At 29.7% G+C, this 18,152-nt stretch overlaps 2 protein-coding genes across 3 annotated transcripts; one reads left to right on the top strand and one right to left on the bottom strand.

Annotated features, from left to right (window-relative positions):
- The first annotated feature begins 7 nt into the window (after window positions 1-7).
- On the top strand, window positions 8-13,757 carry LOC113552387 (GTP-binding protein Di-Ras2). Of its 2 annotated transcripts, none has more exons than XM_026955264.1 (3): window positions 8-960; window positions 5,059-5,413; window positions 12,679-13,755. In XM_026955264.1, exons 2-3 carry the CDS (start codon window positions 5,108-5,110, stop codon window positions 12,964-12,966), a joined length of 594 nt encoding a protein of 197 aa, XP_026811065.1. In that variant the 5' UTR covers window positions 8-960; window positions 5,059-5,107; the 3' UTR covers window positions 12,967-13,755. The 2 variants fall into 2 exon arrangements, with proteins under 2 accessions (XP_026811065.1, XP_026811066.1); XM_026955265.1 differs by lacking the exon at window positions 8-960 and adding an exon at window positions 1,488-1,893 and having other exon boundaries at window positions 12,679-13,757.
- Window positions 13,758-14,497: 740 nt separating this feature from the next.
- On the bottom strand, window positions 14,498-17,705 carry LOC113552188 (exosome complex component RRP4). The gene is made up of 6 exons (XM_026954928.1): window positions 17,452-17,705; window positions 16,860-17,097; window positions 16,650-16,784; window positions 16,411-16,584; window positions 16,194-16,322; window positions 14,498-14,850 (listed from the first exon to the last, which is right to left on the bottom strand). The coding sequence occupies exons 1-6, from the start codon at window positions 17,571-17,573 to the stop codon at window positions 14,770-14,772; spliced, it is 879 nt and encodes a 292-aa protein (XP_026810729.1). The 5' UTR covers window positions 17,574-17,705; the 3' UTR covers window positions 14,498-14,769.
- Window positions 17,706-18,152: the final 447 nt, after the last annotated feature.

Below are 18,152 nucleotides of genomic sequence, written 5' to 3' on the forward strand. Positions count from 1 at the left end.
AAATCCGTCGGCAACCCCCGAACTAGGACGACGACGACCGCCGCCGCCGCCGCGTCGCGCTCCTACCGTCGTGTGCTCGCTACTATTACTATTATCATTATTATTATTATTATTACTACCGCCGTTGCAGTTATAATATTATTACGGTTTATTTATTTCAAAATATATCGCTCGAGAGTTCGACCACCAAACACGCGTAGTCCGATAACGTGTTGTGTTTGAGTTGATGCGACACGTCGGATGACATACGTATACGGTACAAGTGCGCCGACTGATGCTGAGAGGGGACGGCGAACCGTCGGCCGTATAGTGCACGTACTGTACAGTCACACCTAATAGTGTACAGTACTACAGCGGATCGTGTGATAATTTGTCGTTTGCACGAGCGCACGCCATCTCGTCATTCGGCGTCGGGGCGACGGAGGAAACATAAATAATATTATAACAACAATAATTATACATCGCCGTCGTCGCCGTGGTAATATCGTACGCGGCCGCCGGCGTTCGATCCGCGCGCGCCCAGTCCGCGCGCCCGTCCTCGTCGCGCAGTCACATCCGTCACCGGCGCGTGCACCGTACTCGTCGCGCGTCCGTCCGTCCATCGTCTCGCCGCGCGCCGACCATAGCTATTGCGTTCGGGGTTATGGACGTGGCGGCGTTGGCCGCGGCGACCGAGACGACGACTGATACGACCGATTCCGCGGCCACCGCGGCAGCTGCTGCTACGGCGGACGTCGGCATCACGACGAGACCGACGACGAAGGTGACGTTGACGGCGGCAGCGGCGACGACGACGACGAATACGACGAATACGACGACGACGACGACGACGATAGCGGACACGGAGAACATCTGTGATTATAGCGATACGGCCGCGGTGCGCCCGCCCAAGGTTCGCGTCCGATCGTCGTCTTAAGAGGACGCGAGTGGGGCCGCAGAGCCCGAGACGTGTGATCGCAGGTCAGTGATTATAATGTCTTATAATGTCATGTCGTGTGTGAAGAGTGGTAGACGCGTTTCGTTTTTCTGTCGCCCGCCATAAAAATAGGTAGGTCGCAAACCGCCGCCAAACCCGAAACACGCGATTTCCGACCAGCCCATCACACGATCATGACGATATCGTATTATTAATTATTACGGCGTAATACGAATGGTGTATGTGTGTACGACGACACGAGCGTGCGTATTATATTCCAACACGAGTGGTGAATGTTGTTACAGGCGTACCTGCACCAAATGCGATGATACGTCTCTTTGCTCTTTACTTTATTATAATGTGTAGTGTTGTGTGTTGCGAAAACGATCGATACACGTGTGCATGTACATGTATAACATAATAATATAATATAGCCCGTGCGTGGCGTTCAAATGTTCTGTGCATACCTACACGAGCTACGCGGTATTATATGCATACAACGTATTATAATACACACATTACCCGTGCAACATTACGTGTGTTATAACGCCACTGCGTACGTCACGTATGGTAATCACCATGTGAACGTTAACTGCGCATACTTCGAATGGGTTTCGTGCGATTTACGGCCGGCCAACACGAAATAAGCGTTGGATTTCGTCGACCGACCGCAGTAGCGAATACGATGTACAGTAAACTTACAATTTTATCGTAATGACGTATGCACAGTGACAATCTTATATTGTTTTACGTATTACGTTACGCAAGTTTACGTCTTGTAGTTTGAGTGTACGGTTTCTACGGAGGTCCTGCGACTCTCGGGGTTGACCGATTTCACAGATAATTCACATGATAACGAGAAGTGTACTCTAGCATGTGTCAACGGCCAAAATCCTAATCGCGATTAGACGTTTCCGGACGAACAATGGCGGTACATCTGCTGGTGCATACTTTACTGTTTGACGACCGTGTCGTCGGTAAATTTTATTCAGAGAAATTATTTTAAAAATAATTATATAGCACGCATCTGTGTGTCGTTCTGGCAATATCATAATTTCGAGGATTCCACGATTTTGCATTTGTTCGTAATACACGCATATACCAGTATTATTATTATCATTGTCATGCGCGCTTTTTGTTTAATGATAAATAGCTGAATGTAAAGTCCTGTTCTAAGTATAGGAAAAATAAAAATATGAATAATTCCTTATCACGCTTACACCTTTATACAATATATTATATCGGTGCGATATGGACGTGGTTTTTTTTTAAATTTTGTGACCCACATTTTGTTTGTTTATTTTATGAGCCGTCTATAACCTATTTAAAAGGTTGACAGATTTTGATGAAAGTTTACCTGAATGGATGAATGAATAGGTTTACGAGTGGATGGGTTACTGGAAAACAACAAACTGCGAACTTTCAGTACATTCTTTGTAAACAAAAAGAAAAAACAACGCTTCTAGACTTTATAGTGGAATATTTTCTGGCTTTCTCTTTGTTTCCTGTGTGTGGCTCTGGTCGTTTGTCGATAAAACAATTTAGGCGGCTTAACCTAAACGATTTTTAGCAGTTTATTTCAAATTTTTATACTATTTTATTAATTTGAACATTGAATGATTAATATTAACTCGACAATTTCGTATCCTCTTTAAAAAAAGGCGTAAATTCATATATATATATTAATTCTTAACAATACGATTAGTATAATATACAATGCCTATACAAATTTGAATAATATTGTGCTCTTTGCTTTACATTAAATAAAATTATTGTATTACAATTAATTTGCCTTTTTATCATTGTAGTTTATATATTATATATTATATTAAAATGCACAAGATTACTTATATCGTTTTAATTGAAATTTACTCTATAGATATACACGAACATTGGTGATCGGAATCGAATTGAAAATTAATATCTCTATGATAAAGTTTACAGTAAAACGTTAAAATAATTAACTATAATAGGATATGCTAGGTTCGCAGCATATAAACACATCATTACTTTTTGAATTTTATTCGGATACTAAATCTGTTGTATTCAGAGAATAAGTAAACTTTTTACATTTTTATTTTATAAAACTGATGCAGAATATTTAAATATTTACATTGTATAAAAGAAAAACGATTTACTTTAATGGACCAATAGATTTACTTTAAATAAATCATTCAACTGACTTTGACAACAGCGTTACTATAATAGGAAGAATTTTAAACATATCGATCAAGAAAGAGAATTATTTTTGATTACTATTTACTTAATACCGAAGAACCATACACCTTATTTATAAATAATTTTAATCTTGATCCGACATTATTTATTGATTATCGGTCATTACGCATTACACAAAACTGACAAAAATATAAATTTCATTTTAAAATTATACATTTTTAAAATGTATTAACAATGAGTGTGATTTAATATTGGACTTAAACTGATCGAGAATAAAATATACATCATAATTCATCGCATATTTTTGTTTCTACATAATTATTATCAAATAATTCAATATATTGTAAACTATCTTAGTGGGCGAATATTTAATGCGATTTATTACATTTGAATAGTGAACTGTGAAAGTATATTTAGAAATACTCAAATACCTACTTAAAAGAATATATTGATGAAATTACCTATTAGTTACCTACATAATATTTATGCATTAGAGGTATTTATTTAAAATTCCTTTGATTACATTTTTTCATGATTGAGTCCTAATAACTTTCAAGTTGCGTATGAAAAAGTACATGTCAAAACTTTTAACTTAGTTTTTTTATTGAATTATAAACCTATTAATTTTAAAATAAGATGATAATTCATTACTTATGATACTATTGTCTAGCTATCTGTATAAATTACCACTAAATGTGAGTATTGCCTAGGTATATATAATTTTTAGAAACTCAAGTAATTGATATTTTTCTTATGATTTATCTTAAAATTAGAAGTTCATCTTAGAATTGTATTATATACAAAATAAATACCGAGCAAGTACTTACCTACTCATACACTATAATATCTGCAGTATACCTCATTACCTCATATAGGTATGTAAATCTGATAATATATAATTTAATTTTTTTATGATTGATAATATTTTAGGTGCCTAGATAAATTATGTTTAATATATTTGTTTGATATTTATATTTTAGGCGACATTGTAATATGCATGCTGATGTAATTTGATTATTATGTTATTGATTTTTATAGATTAGTATAAGTCCACAAGCCTTTAGTAAATACATTTATTTATATCTAAAGGTGACTTCATCAATCTCGGTAATTAATATTTTAATCAAAAATTGGAAACTTATATCACTGCAGAGAAATTTCATGATTTTTGGTTTCTATTGAGAGACGTAGAATTTATCGGAAACATCGAGTTTGACCCAGTGACGACCATTCGTATTTCGATGCAATTGATGGTTTGCCATCTACGGTTATATAATACGAGGTAAAACAATAAAAAATCCAAAAAGGAAAACGTGGTTCATTCAGATGTATAGACTGATATTGATCAAAACGGACGAATAAGTGACCGTATCTTGTATACCTATAGGCTATAATCCTTTTTTGTTGTCATAAAGTAAACGTTATGATATATTGGTCTTTACAAATTGGATATAGCGCATTTAGGTGTAATACTTATACGAGATAAATTACGTACGACGATAAAACCAACTACAACGCATTTTATAATATTAGATACTTATTATATACCGTTTAATAAATAGATCTATTATGGAATCTAGTATTTATTATACTTAGACCATTAAATATATATGTATATTAACATCGATAGATTAATATTAGTTACTATAACGTTCAAATAACCATAGGTATTATATCTTCTGAACCTATAATCGTTGAGTTATTACACCCTTTGTATATAAAGTTAAATAGATAACTCAAAAACTATACGTTTGAATTTTGATTTTAAATTATCTACTAAATGATTTGCTGTGGTAAAATTTTCTTTTGAAATACATTATTTTTCATTATTACATAAATATTTGAGAAAATCATGATTTTTAAATATCTTTATAAATTTAAAAAAAAAATCATATTCTACCAAAATATTCATAATGAATAATAATAATAATAATAATAATTTTTTTGTCTATATAATTGTATAGGCCCAGCACGTATAATAGCCTGCTGCAGTAGCCGTGACACGACGCCGTAATGCCGGAACAGAGCAACGATTACCGAGTGGTGGTTTTCGGGGCGGGCGGCGTGGGAAAAAGCTCGCTGGTGCTCCGGTTTGTCAAGGGCACGTTCCGCGAATCGTACATACCGACCATCGAGGACACATACCGACAGGTGATCAGCTGCAACAAGAACATTTGCACGCTACAGATCACCGACACGACGGGGTCGCATCAGTTCCCCGCCATGCAGCGGTTGTCCATGTCCAAGGGCCACGCGTTCATATTGGTGTACTCGTGCACGTCCAGGCAGTCGCTCGAGGAACTCCGGCCGATATGGCAGGTGCGTACGCGCGTTATAGCGCTATACCGTTGTATGTTATTACGCGGGTGCCGCGTCGCTGTGGGTTATAGGTGTGGGACAAAACGGAAAGGGTGTCGCCGTTTTCCGCCAAATTCGATCTTTTCGTACCGTGTCAGTATAGTATGGCATAAGTATACATATATTTTAATTTTCCACAGTGAAAAATGTCAGTTCTTAGGTTTTCGTGACCCGTGTTACAATAACTCATAAGTTATAATAATAGACCGCGCGTAAATAACTTTTTCACAAACTATAATAATATTATAAAATTCTCAATTTTTATTTAATTCTGCAAGTATATTACTTGAATGTGTTTTTTTTTTTTAATATTTTTTTATTAATAATCGATTTTAGTTAGATTTAAAGTTATTTTTAAAATCATCTTCGACAATCAATAACTCCACATATTTTTATATAATAATATATTCGTTATCAAAGTCTAAAAACTGAAATTCGCTGTAGTGAAAATGGATGTACATAATATATTATTATACTGGTGGTAAACGTAAAAGTCGATTTCGTGGAAAAGTTGAACATCTCAAAAGATTGAACCAAAATGTTTTAGGCGACAATGTGTATATTATATTAATAGGTATAGGTAGTTACTGGCGGGGATGGAATAGGTAAAAATTTCAGAGTAAAAATCGTATTACCACTGATCACTCTTATTGATAATATAACGATGTCAATACATGAGGAGCGAATGAGCTAAAGAATCTAATAAGCTTTTCACACATTTTATTCGTCAATATTATTTTTTAATAGATAACAATTGCTGTGGAAGCTTTAAAATTCCTAAACAAATGACTCTAGTTAGGTTAATTCAACTATTAAAGTAATTAATTAGTGTACAAGTTTATACAGTTTTAAATTCTAAAATTAAAACTAAAGACAATTATATATATAAATCTATTGCATACAGGTCGACAGTCGTCCATTCAACTAACTCATAGGTAATACCAAAAGGCTAAGCTACGAGATTTTCTCAGTCTTCCGAGCTATCACTGTATACTTTTAATTGTCGTTATACTGTCCTGCGTTCTGTAAAGTTGCTGTAATAGAAAACAAGGTTCCTTAACAAGTTTACGGATTCATTTTTTCAGGCGATAAACGAGAGAAAAATAACCAATAAAAATAAAATATATAGTATCATATAATTCATATAGTGTTTACGATTTGCCCCCAGGTGTCAATGAACGATATCGCTCTCTCTCTCTCTCTCTCTCTCTCTCTCTCTCTCTATATATATATATGTGGAAACTCCATGGCCTAAATTAAGTTTATCACGCCTCTCACGATTTTCAAATGTATTGTATCATTAAACACGCGTATTTCAACGAGTTCAGAATAACGGCGCCATCAGAATTCGTCAATTGGACTTATTTTTAAATTTATAGCTTTAACAAGTTTAGAAAAAGCTTGGAGATTTCGACTTCACGGTTTCGTTTGGTTAGGTTAACAAATTAAGGTAACGATTATTTGAGTTAGTAATGTTGCCATCTGGTATGTAAGGTATCAAAAGTATGATTTGACGAAACAAAATTACTGTGCAAAAACACTACAGGAAACACGAAGGAGATGTGATGCATCTGTCTTCTATCCTAGGAAAATATAATCGTCGCCGGTCTTTACTTGGTATCCACCTGGTCGTTCCGCGTTCGATTTTTCGATCAATCGGTTTTCCCGCCGTCTAATACCGAGGTGTTCGACATAGTCACATATTATACCTATTAAGTACCACCGGGGTTTCCACAAGCTCGATTCTTCTTTGATGAGTAATTTACCGTTTTTCTGCACTACTGTAGTGGACTGTTTTAGTCGTGTTGATCTAAGTTTTCGAGGATACTATATCTAGTAAATAAAACATAATAATATATAGATATCGATGATTACATTATCGAATACAAAATTAATCAAAAATAATTATGACATCTTCGATGTACTCTAGGTACCTGAATGTAAGCGTAGGTGTGTGATTTTTGTTTTAGCGTGAAATCAATTCGGTAGGTACATAATATGCCATTATACATAATATTAAATACACCAGTCCCTTTGTGTATGCTCACACGATTATACAGTATATTATATCATAATAATCGTACACACGATGTAGGTCAGACGCATTTGCTGGATCGTTATCGTTGTACCACGCCAATATGTACGATTTCGGTGCGAGTCTAACCGTGTAAATACTCCATATTATAATGTTATACCAATCTTGAAAAGTAGGAAATAGGTAAACTGCACGTAAAGTGTTAACTATTATTATTATTAATATTATACAATGTTAGAACTTATAATATACCTATAAACCTATATTATTATTACGTTATACACTGCAGTAATATAGGATAATGCGGCGTGCGGGAAAATGCCAATGCCAAGCGAATCGTATTATTTCAACACGCGTGACTGCGCGGTGCACGTAGAAATGAGTTCCTCGACCAATGGTAATCGATAAAATTAACATTATTTTATTTATGCTCGTAAACTCATTAAGTAGATACCTACATTAAAACGAAAATCGTTCGTTTTTCTATACATTATTGTTAGACATACATTTTGGCTCAAGTCTATACCACACCCTCGTGCAGTATGATCATAGTGTTATAGTACTAAATACCTGTTCAACACCAATACATTTATAAAATACTGCGTGCCCGGTGAACTGCTTACACGAGTATAGATACTGAAACAGGATAAATGAATAATTGTGAATTTAACATTCAGAATGTCAAGTAAACGTAATAATAATAATAATAATAATAATATTAAACGAATATCGGAATATAATCTATAAGCTGTCTTATAAGTTTTAATCATTATTTTATCAATTGCTTATGTTGATACTTTTATTGAATAGTAAATTATTTAAATGTTTGCCATATGAAAATATGAGTTTACATTTTCACTTTGATTGTAATATAATATAATGTTTGTATTTTTCGTTAGTTTTTTAGTTTTTATTTTCTGATTCTACATTTTGATTGTACATGTTTATAAGATAGTCGCTATGATATTTGCCACGCCCTTAGTATAAAAATTAAAATTCCATTAGTGATTTGGCAAACGGAAATTTGGTACGGTCTATTATTGTCTTTTAAATAAAATAAACTAATTAGGCGGAATATTGTTACTGTATGGTATTTCATTTTTAGTGATTCAAAAAAATTGATATTCAAAAATATTAAAATGTAATGAACTTGAATAATAATAATGATAATTATTGATTACACATTAACAAATCCTTTATGAACATTTGGTGATAATATAAAAACAAATTAAATAAATTAACTCAATCATTAACATTAAAAAAAAAAAATATATATTAATCGTTAATTCTTTAATTTAATGAATAAACAATTTATTAAATACAATAATTTAATGAAGTTTCTTTTGAAATGAAACAAATATTTCATTTTTCCTTTGCACATTAAATTATCGACTAATGCATTTTTTCCATTTGAATTATACCTACATCCATCCTATTGAATACACTGTAGAACTAACCAAAATGATGGATTACTATTGTTTTTATTTAATATGAAATGAAATTTGAGAATAAGGTAGGGATAATAAATAAAATTCATGACAGCGATGTAGCTGGTACGTAGGTATACGAATTATTAGCTTAGATTCTCAGTGGAGCGAAGAATGTATTGATTTTACAATAATGGGTGTTTTTTTTATTTATTTTTGTGAAAACACTTTTTCTAGTAGAAAAATGCTCCGATTATCAACTCCAAGAGAGGTTTGTAGTAATAAAAATTGGATCTAGAATATTCTAGTTGGTATTTTTGGGAGGTCATAATTGAACATTTTCAATACTATTTAAAATAAACGCGGGAGCAAACGAATACGAATATTTGTTATTAATATTATAATATTGTTTAGCAATTTTGGTTACCATAAAATTAGACAGTCTTCGCTCAGAACCGATTATCATCATATTATACAATGATACATTATTAAATTCTTAATTTTATAGGCATTATTGGAGTTTTTGGGTCCAAAATTCAAACATGAAATATGCGTGTGTTATATAAATTTATATATATATATATATATATTTTAACTTAGGTAACGAGTTTGCGATTGACAGCGTGGCAAAGTATATTAAAAAATACTATAATATATTAATCTGTTTAATAATCTGTCATAGCAATAAAATCAACACTGACATCTGACATCTTACAAGTTATTTTTATTAATTAATTTAATCAAATATTATTTAAAATTTATACTAAATGTATTAAAATTAAAACTATTTATCTGCATCTTTTTACTGCATTATTTAGAAATTTTAGGGCTTTATATTATGGTGTTACATTCCCAGCCCTAGTTATAACTATTAAGTTGTCCAAAATACGATTTCAACTATAACTACTTACTACTTCAAAGTATAAAATTAAAAATGTATGGTGGTAAAAATAATAGAAACATAATTTTTGTAGTTTTCTTAAATAATAAGTGTCATATGTATTTAATGGATCTATGGATAACGGATAACACCTGTATAACATTTTCATATGTATACAAAATAATGATATTTTTTGAAAATGTCAAGTAGGTAATTACGATTTTTCGTTTTTGAGTTACAATAAAAAACAAAATCCATTTTTCCAAAAATTGGTTTTGCGTAAAAATTTCTGTTTTTTTTTGTTTTTTCATTATTTTAATAAATACTGGGATTTTTTTAATATTTAACCCTTTACCCTTTAAGTACCAACCAGATCGAATTTTTATTAAAAACTTTTTCTAAAATTGAAAATCTTAGCATTTTCACTTTATAAACGCATATCAATGAAAACTCAATACATCGAAACTTTTTTCAAGATCTAAATAATATATTTCTAATCTGCATGAATTATTGGCTGAGTTGTCAGTTACAAATAGTATATTACATAATTAAAATTTAAAAAGAGGATGTACACTTCTGTACTCACAAACGATGAATTTTTTACATTAAAATACGAGACTATGCATTTATATAGTTATATCCAAATATCCATAATTTATTTAGCTTGTAAATGTATATACTTACTACGAAGTACGGGTTTACAAACCATTGTTTGTCTCGGTCCCATCTAAATAAGGTATTCCATGCACAACACTTGCTTATAGTAATCAGCGCCACTATCGATAATAAATCGTTGTATTCAAAATTTCAAAATGAACAGCAGTTTTGTGCAGTGTGTTTATCTCAGTTTATACGTCTTCAACGTTATTTTGTTGACAATTGGGACATTTCGAACTATATCTAAGTGTAGGCGTGCATGGCGTTTGCCGATTGCGATGTATAATATTATAATATTATTATAGATAATACACTACGGCAATAAAATAACTGGCTAACCGAAATAATTAATATTTTTCTCGCCGATAATTAATAGCGTAGTAAGGTTAATTGGTTTGTTTGGCCATTCAATAACAGCCATGTTAAGGTAGGCATATGCTTAAACAACTTTATATGTATAAATGTATAATTTTTTGATAGGTATAGTTCGTAGGTATATACCTACATTATAATACTATGTCCAATATATTTAGGTATTTTGAGAATCGATATTAACCAAGCTGCGGTTTCATATCGTTATGTCACCTAATTTATAAGTCAACCACCCGTTGTTGTCGTGGTAACTATAAAATGCAGATATATTTATGCAGTAATATATACATTTCCCATGAACGTGGTTTCAAGCTATCATTTGGTCCTCGTTGTGTAAATATATATAGGTACGACCACTCACCAAACAATATTATATATGTTGGCCGAAATCATTTAGATAGATTAACACGGTACAATACGTCCAAGTCCAATAATTTTATTCCAATATTTTTTTTACAAAATACTGCAAACAGTGTACATGTCTATAATATGATATAGCCATATAGATGGGAACTAGGAAATAAAAACTGGTGTATATTTATCGATTGTATTAAAGTGTTATGGGGGGGGAGAGGGGGTTGAAAGGTTTTCGGTTGCTTTTATTTCTCGTCCCCGCAGGAAAACAACACTGTCGATAAATGTTGTTTGAACAATTTGTTATTCGAGGTAGGCAGACGGGAATGTTTAGGTACATATTATTATGAGTATATCGTATATGGGTAGGAAAATTTTACTATACGGTTAATGTATTTTTGCACGTAGCACGTAAGTCTACGGACAATAATAGATTCACATATAATTCACTCCAGACAATTTATGTTATTTTAGTGTATGGGAGTATTTTTTTTAAACTAACAGGTAACTACTGATATATTTTGTTATGCTTCTGTGATTCTAGATATTTATTTATTTATTCCTAGTATAATAAAAAAAATGTGTGTACTAAACTTGTGGCATTATAATACATTTATCCATTGACCATTGTTAACATCAGAATAAAAAAAATATTCTTTACTCAATGTAAATACCAATATTTTCCTTAATGTTTATATAAACTTACTAATAACGTGAATACGTGATCAATAATTAACATAATTCAATAAGTACTTAATTTAATAATATTAATAGAAAATGTAACAAATTTAAAATATATTAAAGCATACTTAATTATTCACAACATTTAAAATTAGTTATTGTTATTAAGTAGATAGGTAGGTTGTAGGTTATCATTTATCAAATTAGAAAATCTCAAAGTTGAAATATGCATGATATATTATTAAACACAAAATTTATAAATCAAGTTATTTGTTATTTATATAATTTCTTAATATTTTATATTGTATTCATCACGGACTAAGATATCTTAGTCCATGGTATTCATATATGCATATAGCATTGTATGAATATTTGTATTATACATTATTTTAAAATATTGTGTAGAAACATCTGGCATTCTAGCCATCTGAGATAGTTCTGAATAGATACCAATTATTTTTAATTTATTTCATGTTTACTTTGAACACAATTAGTTGTAAATTATAACAACAATTATTTATATAATAATTTTGTATTATAATATTTATATATATATATATATATATTATATATAAATAAAGAGAAATTTATAGATAACATTAAGGTTAAAACTTAGAAACATAACCCAACGTCAAGTATACAATTTGTTACAAATCATTTTTTGAACAAAAGTGAAAAATGTATATATTCTGAATCCATAATAAATTGAATTTGTAGCTAGTTTAGCATTGTTCTACAAATAAGTTAAGTAATAGTCAGTTTATTATAAATAGCAAACCAAGAAACATTATTTGTGATTAAAATTATAAATTGTTGATAGGTAATCAAAGAGACGAAAGGTGCATCGGAGCTACCATCAATACCAATTATGTTGGTTGGCAATAAATGTGATGAGAATGACACTCGAGAGGTTTCAGCTGAAGAAGGTGACGCTGAGGCTAGACGGTGGGGCTGTCATTTCATGGAGACATCAGCCAAGACCAACCATAATGTCAAGGAGCTGTTTCAGGAGCTTCTCAATCTGGAGAAGAATAGAAACATATCTCTACAGCCTGAAAAAAAGTCCATGCGTGGCCGTAAGATACGGGAGAAGTGTGCGCTCATGTAGTAGTATATTATTTACTACCAAGACACGCTCATCGGACATGGGGATATAGTTTTACATATGTGTTGTTTATATTTTATAAAATAACTTTCATTTTGTTAAGTCACAGTTAATTGAGAATTAATATAAAATGTCACAGTAAAAATTAAATTAAAATTTTTTATTAGCGAGACTGATAAGCGGCTGACAACACCAATTTATTTAGATAAGTACTTTAGAGCGATGTTACAACACAATAACGCCATGGACTTTATTGGGGGTGCAAATATAAATGAATTTCTGTTGTGTATGTCATAGACATTATAGCTAGCAAAGATATAGCACTTAGTATTTATTTTGTATATATTATCCATAATAATTACTATATCAGTCTGACAGGGAATATGAGTATGGTGAATACTTTTGTGAAATCAATTTTCACTGTACTATAAATTAAATTTGAGTAATTATGTATGCAGTTTATATGTTTGATTTATGTAGTTATTACCCGAGAGAAACAGAATCCAACCCTAGATTTTTAATTTTTAATGTACATCATTTATATGTAATGTTCAGCGTACAGAATATAAACTTTATTTCTTTTTTTTTTCATAATTAAATATTAATTATTGTAACGAGTGTTATATACAGTTGTAGTGTAACAAATTTTCCTGTATATAATGCTCATAAAGTACCATAAAAATATTAACTATTTTTATTTTTTAATATTTCTAGACGAGTAATAATGCTTTTCTTTATAAAGATGAGAATTATATATTGTATGTTGCACCTTGTACATAATATTTTAATAAACAATGTAGTTACCTAGTCAACAATATTATAATTATATTTTTAAATACATGACATTTGGTAACCTTTGTTTTTTTAGAAAAATATTTTAACATGTTATTATTGTTTACAGCTTTATACGATTAATTTGTTATTCTAGTTGTATAAGTGTATTGTCGATCAATTTTAAAAATTGGAAGTGATTTTTGTAAATCATTCTAATTAAAACATTTAGTTCCTGAAAATAATTTTCTTTATCATTGTTAATTTTACGCTCACAATTTTATTGTTTTTATTTTTTCACTTATGTAATATTAATATAGTTTTTAGATTTCATTAATTTTAATGAAATAATTAATATTTGTATAATTGAATCATTTTTTTAATTTTTACATATTATTATTAAATTATTAATTTAATAGGCTAATAATTTAGCTGAAATATTAAACCTACAGATGGGAACACAATTATTTGATATTTATTTATAATTACTAATAATTAGGTATTGCATACTTTTTTGGTATTTTATAGAATATAAAAAAAAAGTTTTATTGTAATGTTAGCCTAATGCTCAATAAGAATTTGTAAAAGAAAAAGATAAAACATTTTTCAGTTTGTATTGTCCATTAAACAATTTTATTTATTGTTTATTATTTAGACATTTATGTAAGAGCTTTTAATTGTTGTTTAATGAATGTTCAGTAAATAATATGTAATATTGAATGGCAGAGTACCCACACATGAAATCATTCATGTCAAATCCAAAAACCAACACAATTTCAATATAAATTAACTGACAAAGGGACAGTATATCGAGGAATTTAAAATGTATAGTTATTATACTTAATATTGTCAAACATTTAACTTTTTTTTAATTTTTATTGAACTTAATTCATAATTACATTTTTTTAGAAAACATATCACAAAATAAAACTTTTATTTAATATTATTGTCATATAAAAAGTAAAAGTATCAAAATAAATACTTCAAAACTCTGCTGTATGATTAATGATTATAGTCTTCATGATTTTTCCTTAATTATTCATCCATAGCTTGTAAACGATGGCGTGTAAGATTTACAATATCATAACAAGCTTCTGCGGTTAATAAATCTGATACCTAAAAAACAAAGGGAGCTGATATTAATTATTATAGATATAATTCAGGTTTTTATAGAAATATTATGTCAAATAAAAATGAATAATGTTTATTACATATTTTACTAACATAAATGTATAAGTACATGATATTCTTGATTAATTGGAATGGAAGTAGTACAAGCTGATACTTTATAAGATTTACTTGTAATTAAATTGTTTTTGATGTTTATTGTGTACTTTAATCAGAATTTTAAGACTTTGTCATTGTTATAGTAAAAATTGAAAGATCTAAGTAATGAAAATTAAAATGTAACTGTTAGTGTAAAATACTAAAATTGCTCTTATCATCTTTTATTTCCTAAGCTTGTTTTACATTTTTCATATTAACCATACTTGGTAAATTTTATCCTTAGCTAATACTCTGATCCTTATAATTCTTAAAGAATATTAAATTTCATAATGAACTATTATTAAACACACAAAAAAATATAAATGAAATGCAGTGTAAAATACAATTACATTAATTTTTCATTACAACATGGTAATTAATTAATAATAATAGATGTTTAATAATATTAAATAATATTAATGACAAAAGTATAGAATTATGATGTAATGTTAATTTGATTTAGTAATATTGGAATTGGATTTTAGGTTTACGCTTATATTTTAAGATCAGAAATTAGATAAGTAAAAATTGTGATATTGAGAATCTTTAATAAATTATAAAAATTATATTAAACATATTATAATCATATAAATAAATGTTTCTTTGATTCAATTTTTTATGGTTTATTATTGATAAAATCATTTATAATAATTAAAACACAAATAATAAATTATTTTAAATCAAAATTTAATAAGTTATTTAGATTTTTTTTTTTAAATAAATCACATTTTTATTAGGTATTGTGTTACACATTGAAAATATTTATCTACATTCAATTATCTTGTAAATATTAATTTTAGGATAATCTTAGTAATTTATTTTTTACTAATGGATATTTTCTTCAAAGTGTACAATAGTTTTTAAGCTTCTATTATGGTTTTTTTTTATTATTTAATTATTGATATGTTTAAAAATTAGATACATATCTTGCAAAAGTAAATTTGAAAATAATCAATTAAATTCTATTGTAATATTTTTAAGACATACATAGTTTATGATGTAATGAACTGTGTAATAGTGTTGCAAGACATGATGAAAAATTTATTTATTATTTTTTAATTAAATACATATTCTATGCAACATATTTTTCATTAGTTCAATTTTGGGAAGGATCATGTTTCGAAATTATGAAAATATTATTTACTAAAACTTGATATTAACTTTTCTATTCATATTTTACTCTTAATACTTACAGTATATTTGTTTGATTCTTCTAATGCATATTGTATACTTGTATCATAAATAAGCATTTTATAATAAGATAATGCTAATACTACATTACGGACTCTAGATATTGTTTGTCTATCACCAATTTCAACAACCTATAAACAATAATATATAATAATTAATAATATTAGATATTTTTGTTCTAATAATTAAATAATATATTTAATTTAATTAAAAAAATACTTGTTGAAGGTCAACTTCAAACCCAACCGGATCTTTATTGTCATTTGTTGGTTCAATCCAAATATAACCATTGTTACCAAGTATAACACTAACTCCAGCTGACAAGTTATGAAAATGATTTTTACTACGTTTTATTAGATTAGATTGTACTTTTACTAATACTCCTTGTCCTAACTGTTAAAACAAAATTTAGATTAAATATCTGTTTTGTTAAAATGTGCAATTATACAATTTTTTACCTTGCCATACTTTAAACTCCGCATATGTAATGATAAAGAACCATCAGCAAATACAGAATGAACTTCAGCGCTAATTAAGTCACCTTCGCTTAAGTAACTTCTCATTGATTGTTCATCTTCCATACCTCTTCTTCTCTACACATAAAATAAACATAATTTTGAGAATTAATGATATCATTTTATAGCATATTTAAAAAAAAAAAAACTTACCAATTCTCCTCCCGGTAATTGAATAGATGTTAACAATAGCACAGCATCCAGTCTAGCATTTATATCTACTTTCCAACGTTTATGCACCAATTCTGTGATACGGCCAATTATTACATCACCAATCTCTCCATTGTATCGACACCGCAATGGACTAACTGTGACTAGTTTATTAATATTCTGTTCTACTCCTGCAACAGTGGCTTTTAATGATCCCGCCGATACATAAGTTCCATGACCTCTATATTAGTAATAGTTTATGTAATTTATTAAAATAGCTATAAAATACCTACTAATAATATAGTTTAGATAAAATATAAAAAATTTTAGGAAGAAAGAGTAGCATTAATATAATTTTCTCTTATAATAATGATAACTTAATAAAATTCCAGATACCTATTATTTTAATACATAATATTTAAAACCCAAATAGTAGGATTCCTACTATTTTTGTTTAATATTGAAATATCAATATAATTAACTGTATCATAACTCGTAAAGATATGAGAAAGTTCATACTTCTTTTAAATTTTAATATTATTAATTTACCAAAAAAAAATAATGTCTATGTAATATACAAAACAAATGTTTATACCTCATGAACCCTGTTTGATCTCTAATTTTTTCACCGGGAGTAAAAATAATCGGCGGATTGGATGAAGGCTTCAGAACGGCATGTCTGGTCTTCTTTGACGCTAAGCTTATGGAAATGTTCATGATGTTGGCTCTTTTCGCGTCCGGCGTAAAATCCAGTGAAAAGAATAAGATATTAAACGTACATCATATTCTTAATTCCCTGTCACGATGGCTGACGTCTGATACAAAATTTCAAATAATATTGTGGTATCAACTATCAAGCGTGGAGCGATGGCGGTGATAAGGACAACAATCGTGTTTCGGGAATTGAACAAAAAAAAAAAAAAGCGCGACTATTTAGACAATCAATGGAAGAAAAAAAAACCGAGGAAGTTGCTTTAGATTTTAAAAGTATCTCTGATTTCATTCCTCAGACATGTCTCCCGAATCGTCATTAAAACGGTAGGTACCTAATTGAAGTGTTCAAATTAAATTACTAATTATTTATTAATTAATGCATACGAAAAACGATTCCCACTGGAAACACTGTGTCAGCACTCAGGTATCAGGTTCTATTATTTCTAAGCAGTGGCGGATCAAGGGGGGGGGGTTTGTACGAGACTGTGGAAAGTAAAATATTTATGTACCTAAATAAATATTTTATCAAAATTAATGTGTGCCCTTTAAAAATCGCTCCCCCCCTGTTATCTTGGTCTGGAT

This window comes from Rhopalosiphum maidis, chromosome 2 (genome assembly GCF_003676215.2).
Source record: "Rhopalosiphum maidis isolate BTI-1 chromosome 2, ASM367621v3, whole genome shotgun sequence".
Taxonomy (NCBI): Eukaryota; Metazoa; Arthropoda; class Insecta; order Hemiptera; family Aphididae; genus Rhopalosiphum; species Rhopalosiphum maidis.

Bases quoted from the DNA above. Each gene is read 5' to 3' on its own strand.
- LOC113552387 (XM_026955264.1), top strand. From the start codon at position 5,108: ATGCCGGAACAGAGCAACGATTACCGAGTGGTGGTTTTCGGGGCGGGC. The intron at 5,414-12,678 runs GTGCGTACGCGC...AATTGTTGATAG, and splicing joins AACTCCGGCCGATATGGCAG to GTAATCAAAGAGACGAAAGG.
- LOC113552188 (XM_026954928.1), bottom strand. From the start codon at position 17,573: ATGAACATTTCCATAAGCTTAGCGTCAAAGAAGACCAGACATGCCGTT. The intron at 17,098-17,451 runs GTATAAACATTT...TTACTAATATAG, and splicing joins GATCAAACAGGGTTCATGAG to AGGTCATGGAACTTATGTAT. The intron at 16,785-16,859 runs GTAAGTTTTTTT...TTTTATGTGTAG, and splicing joins AATTACCGGGAGGAGAATTG to AGAAGAAGAGGTATGGAAGA.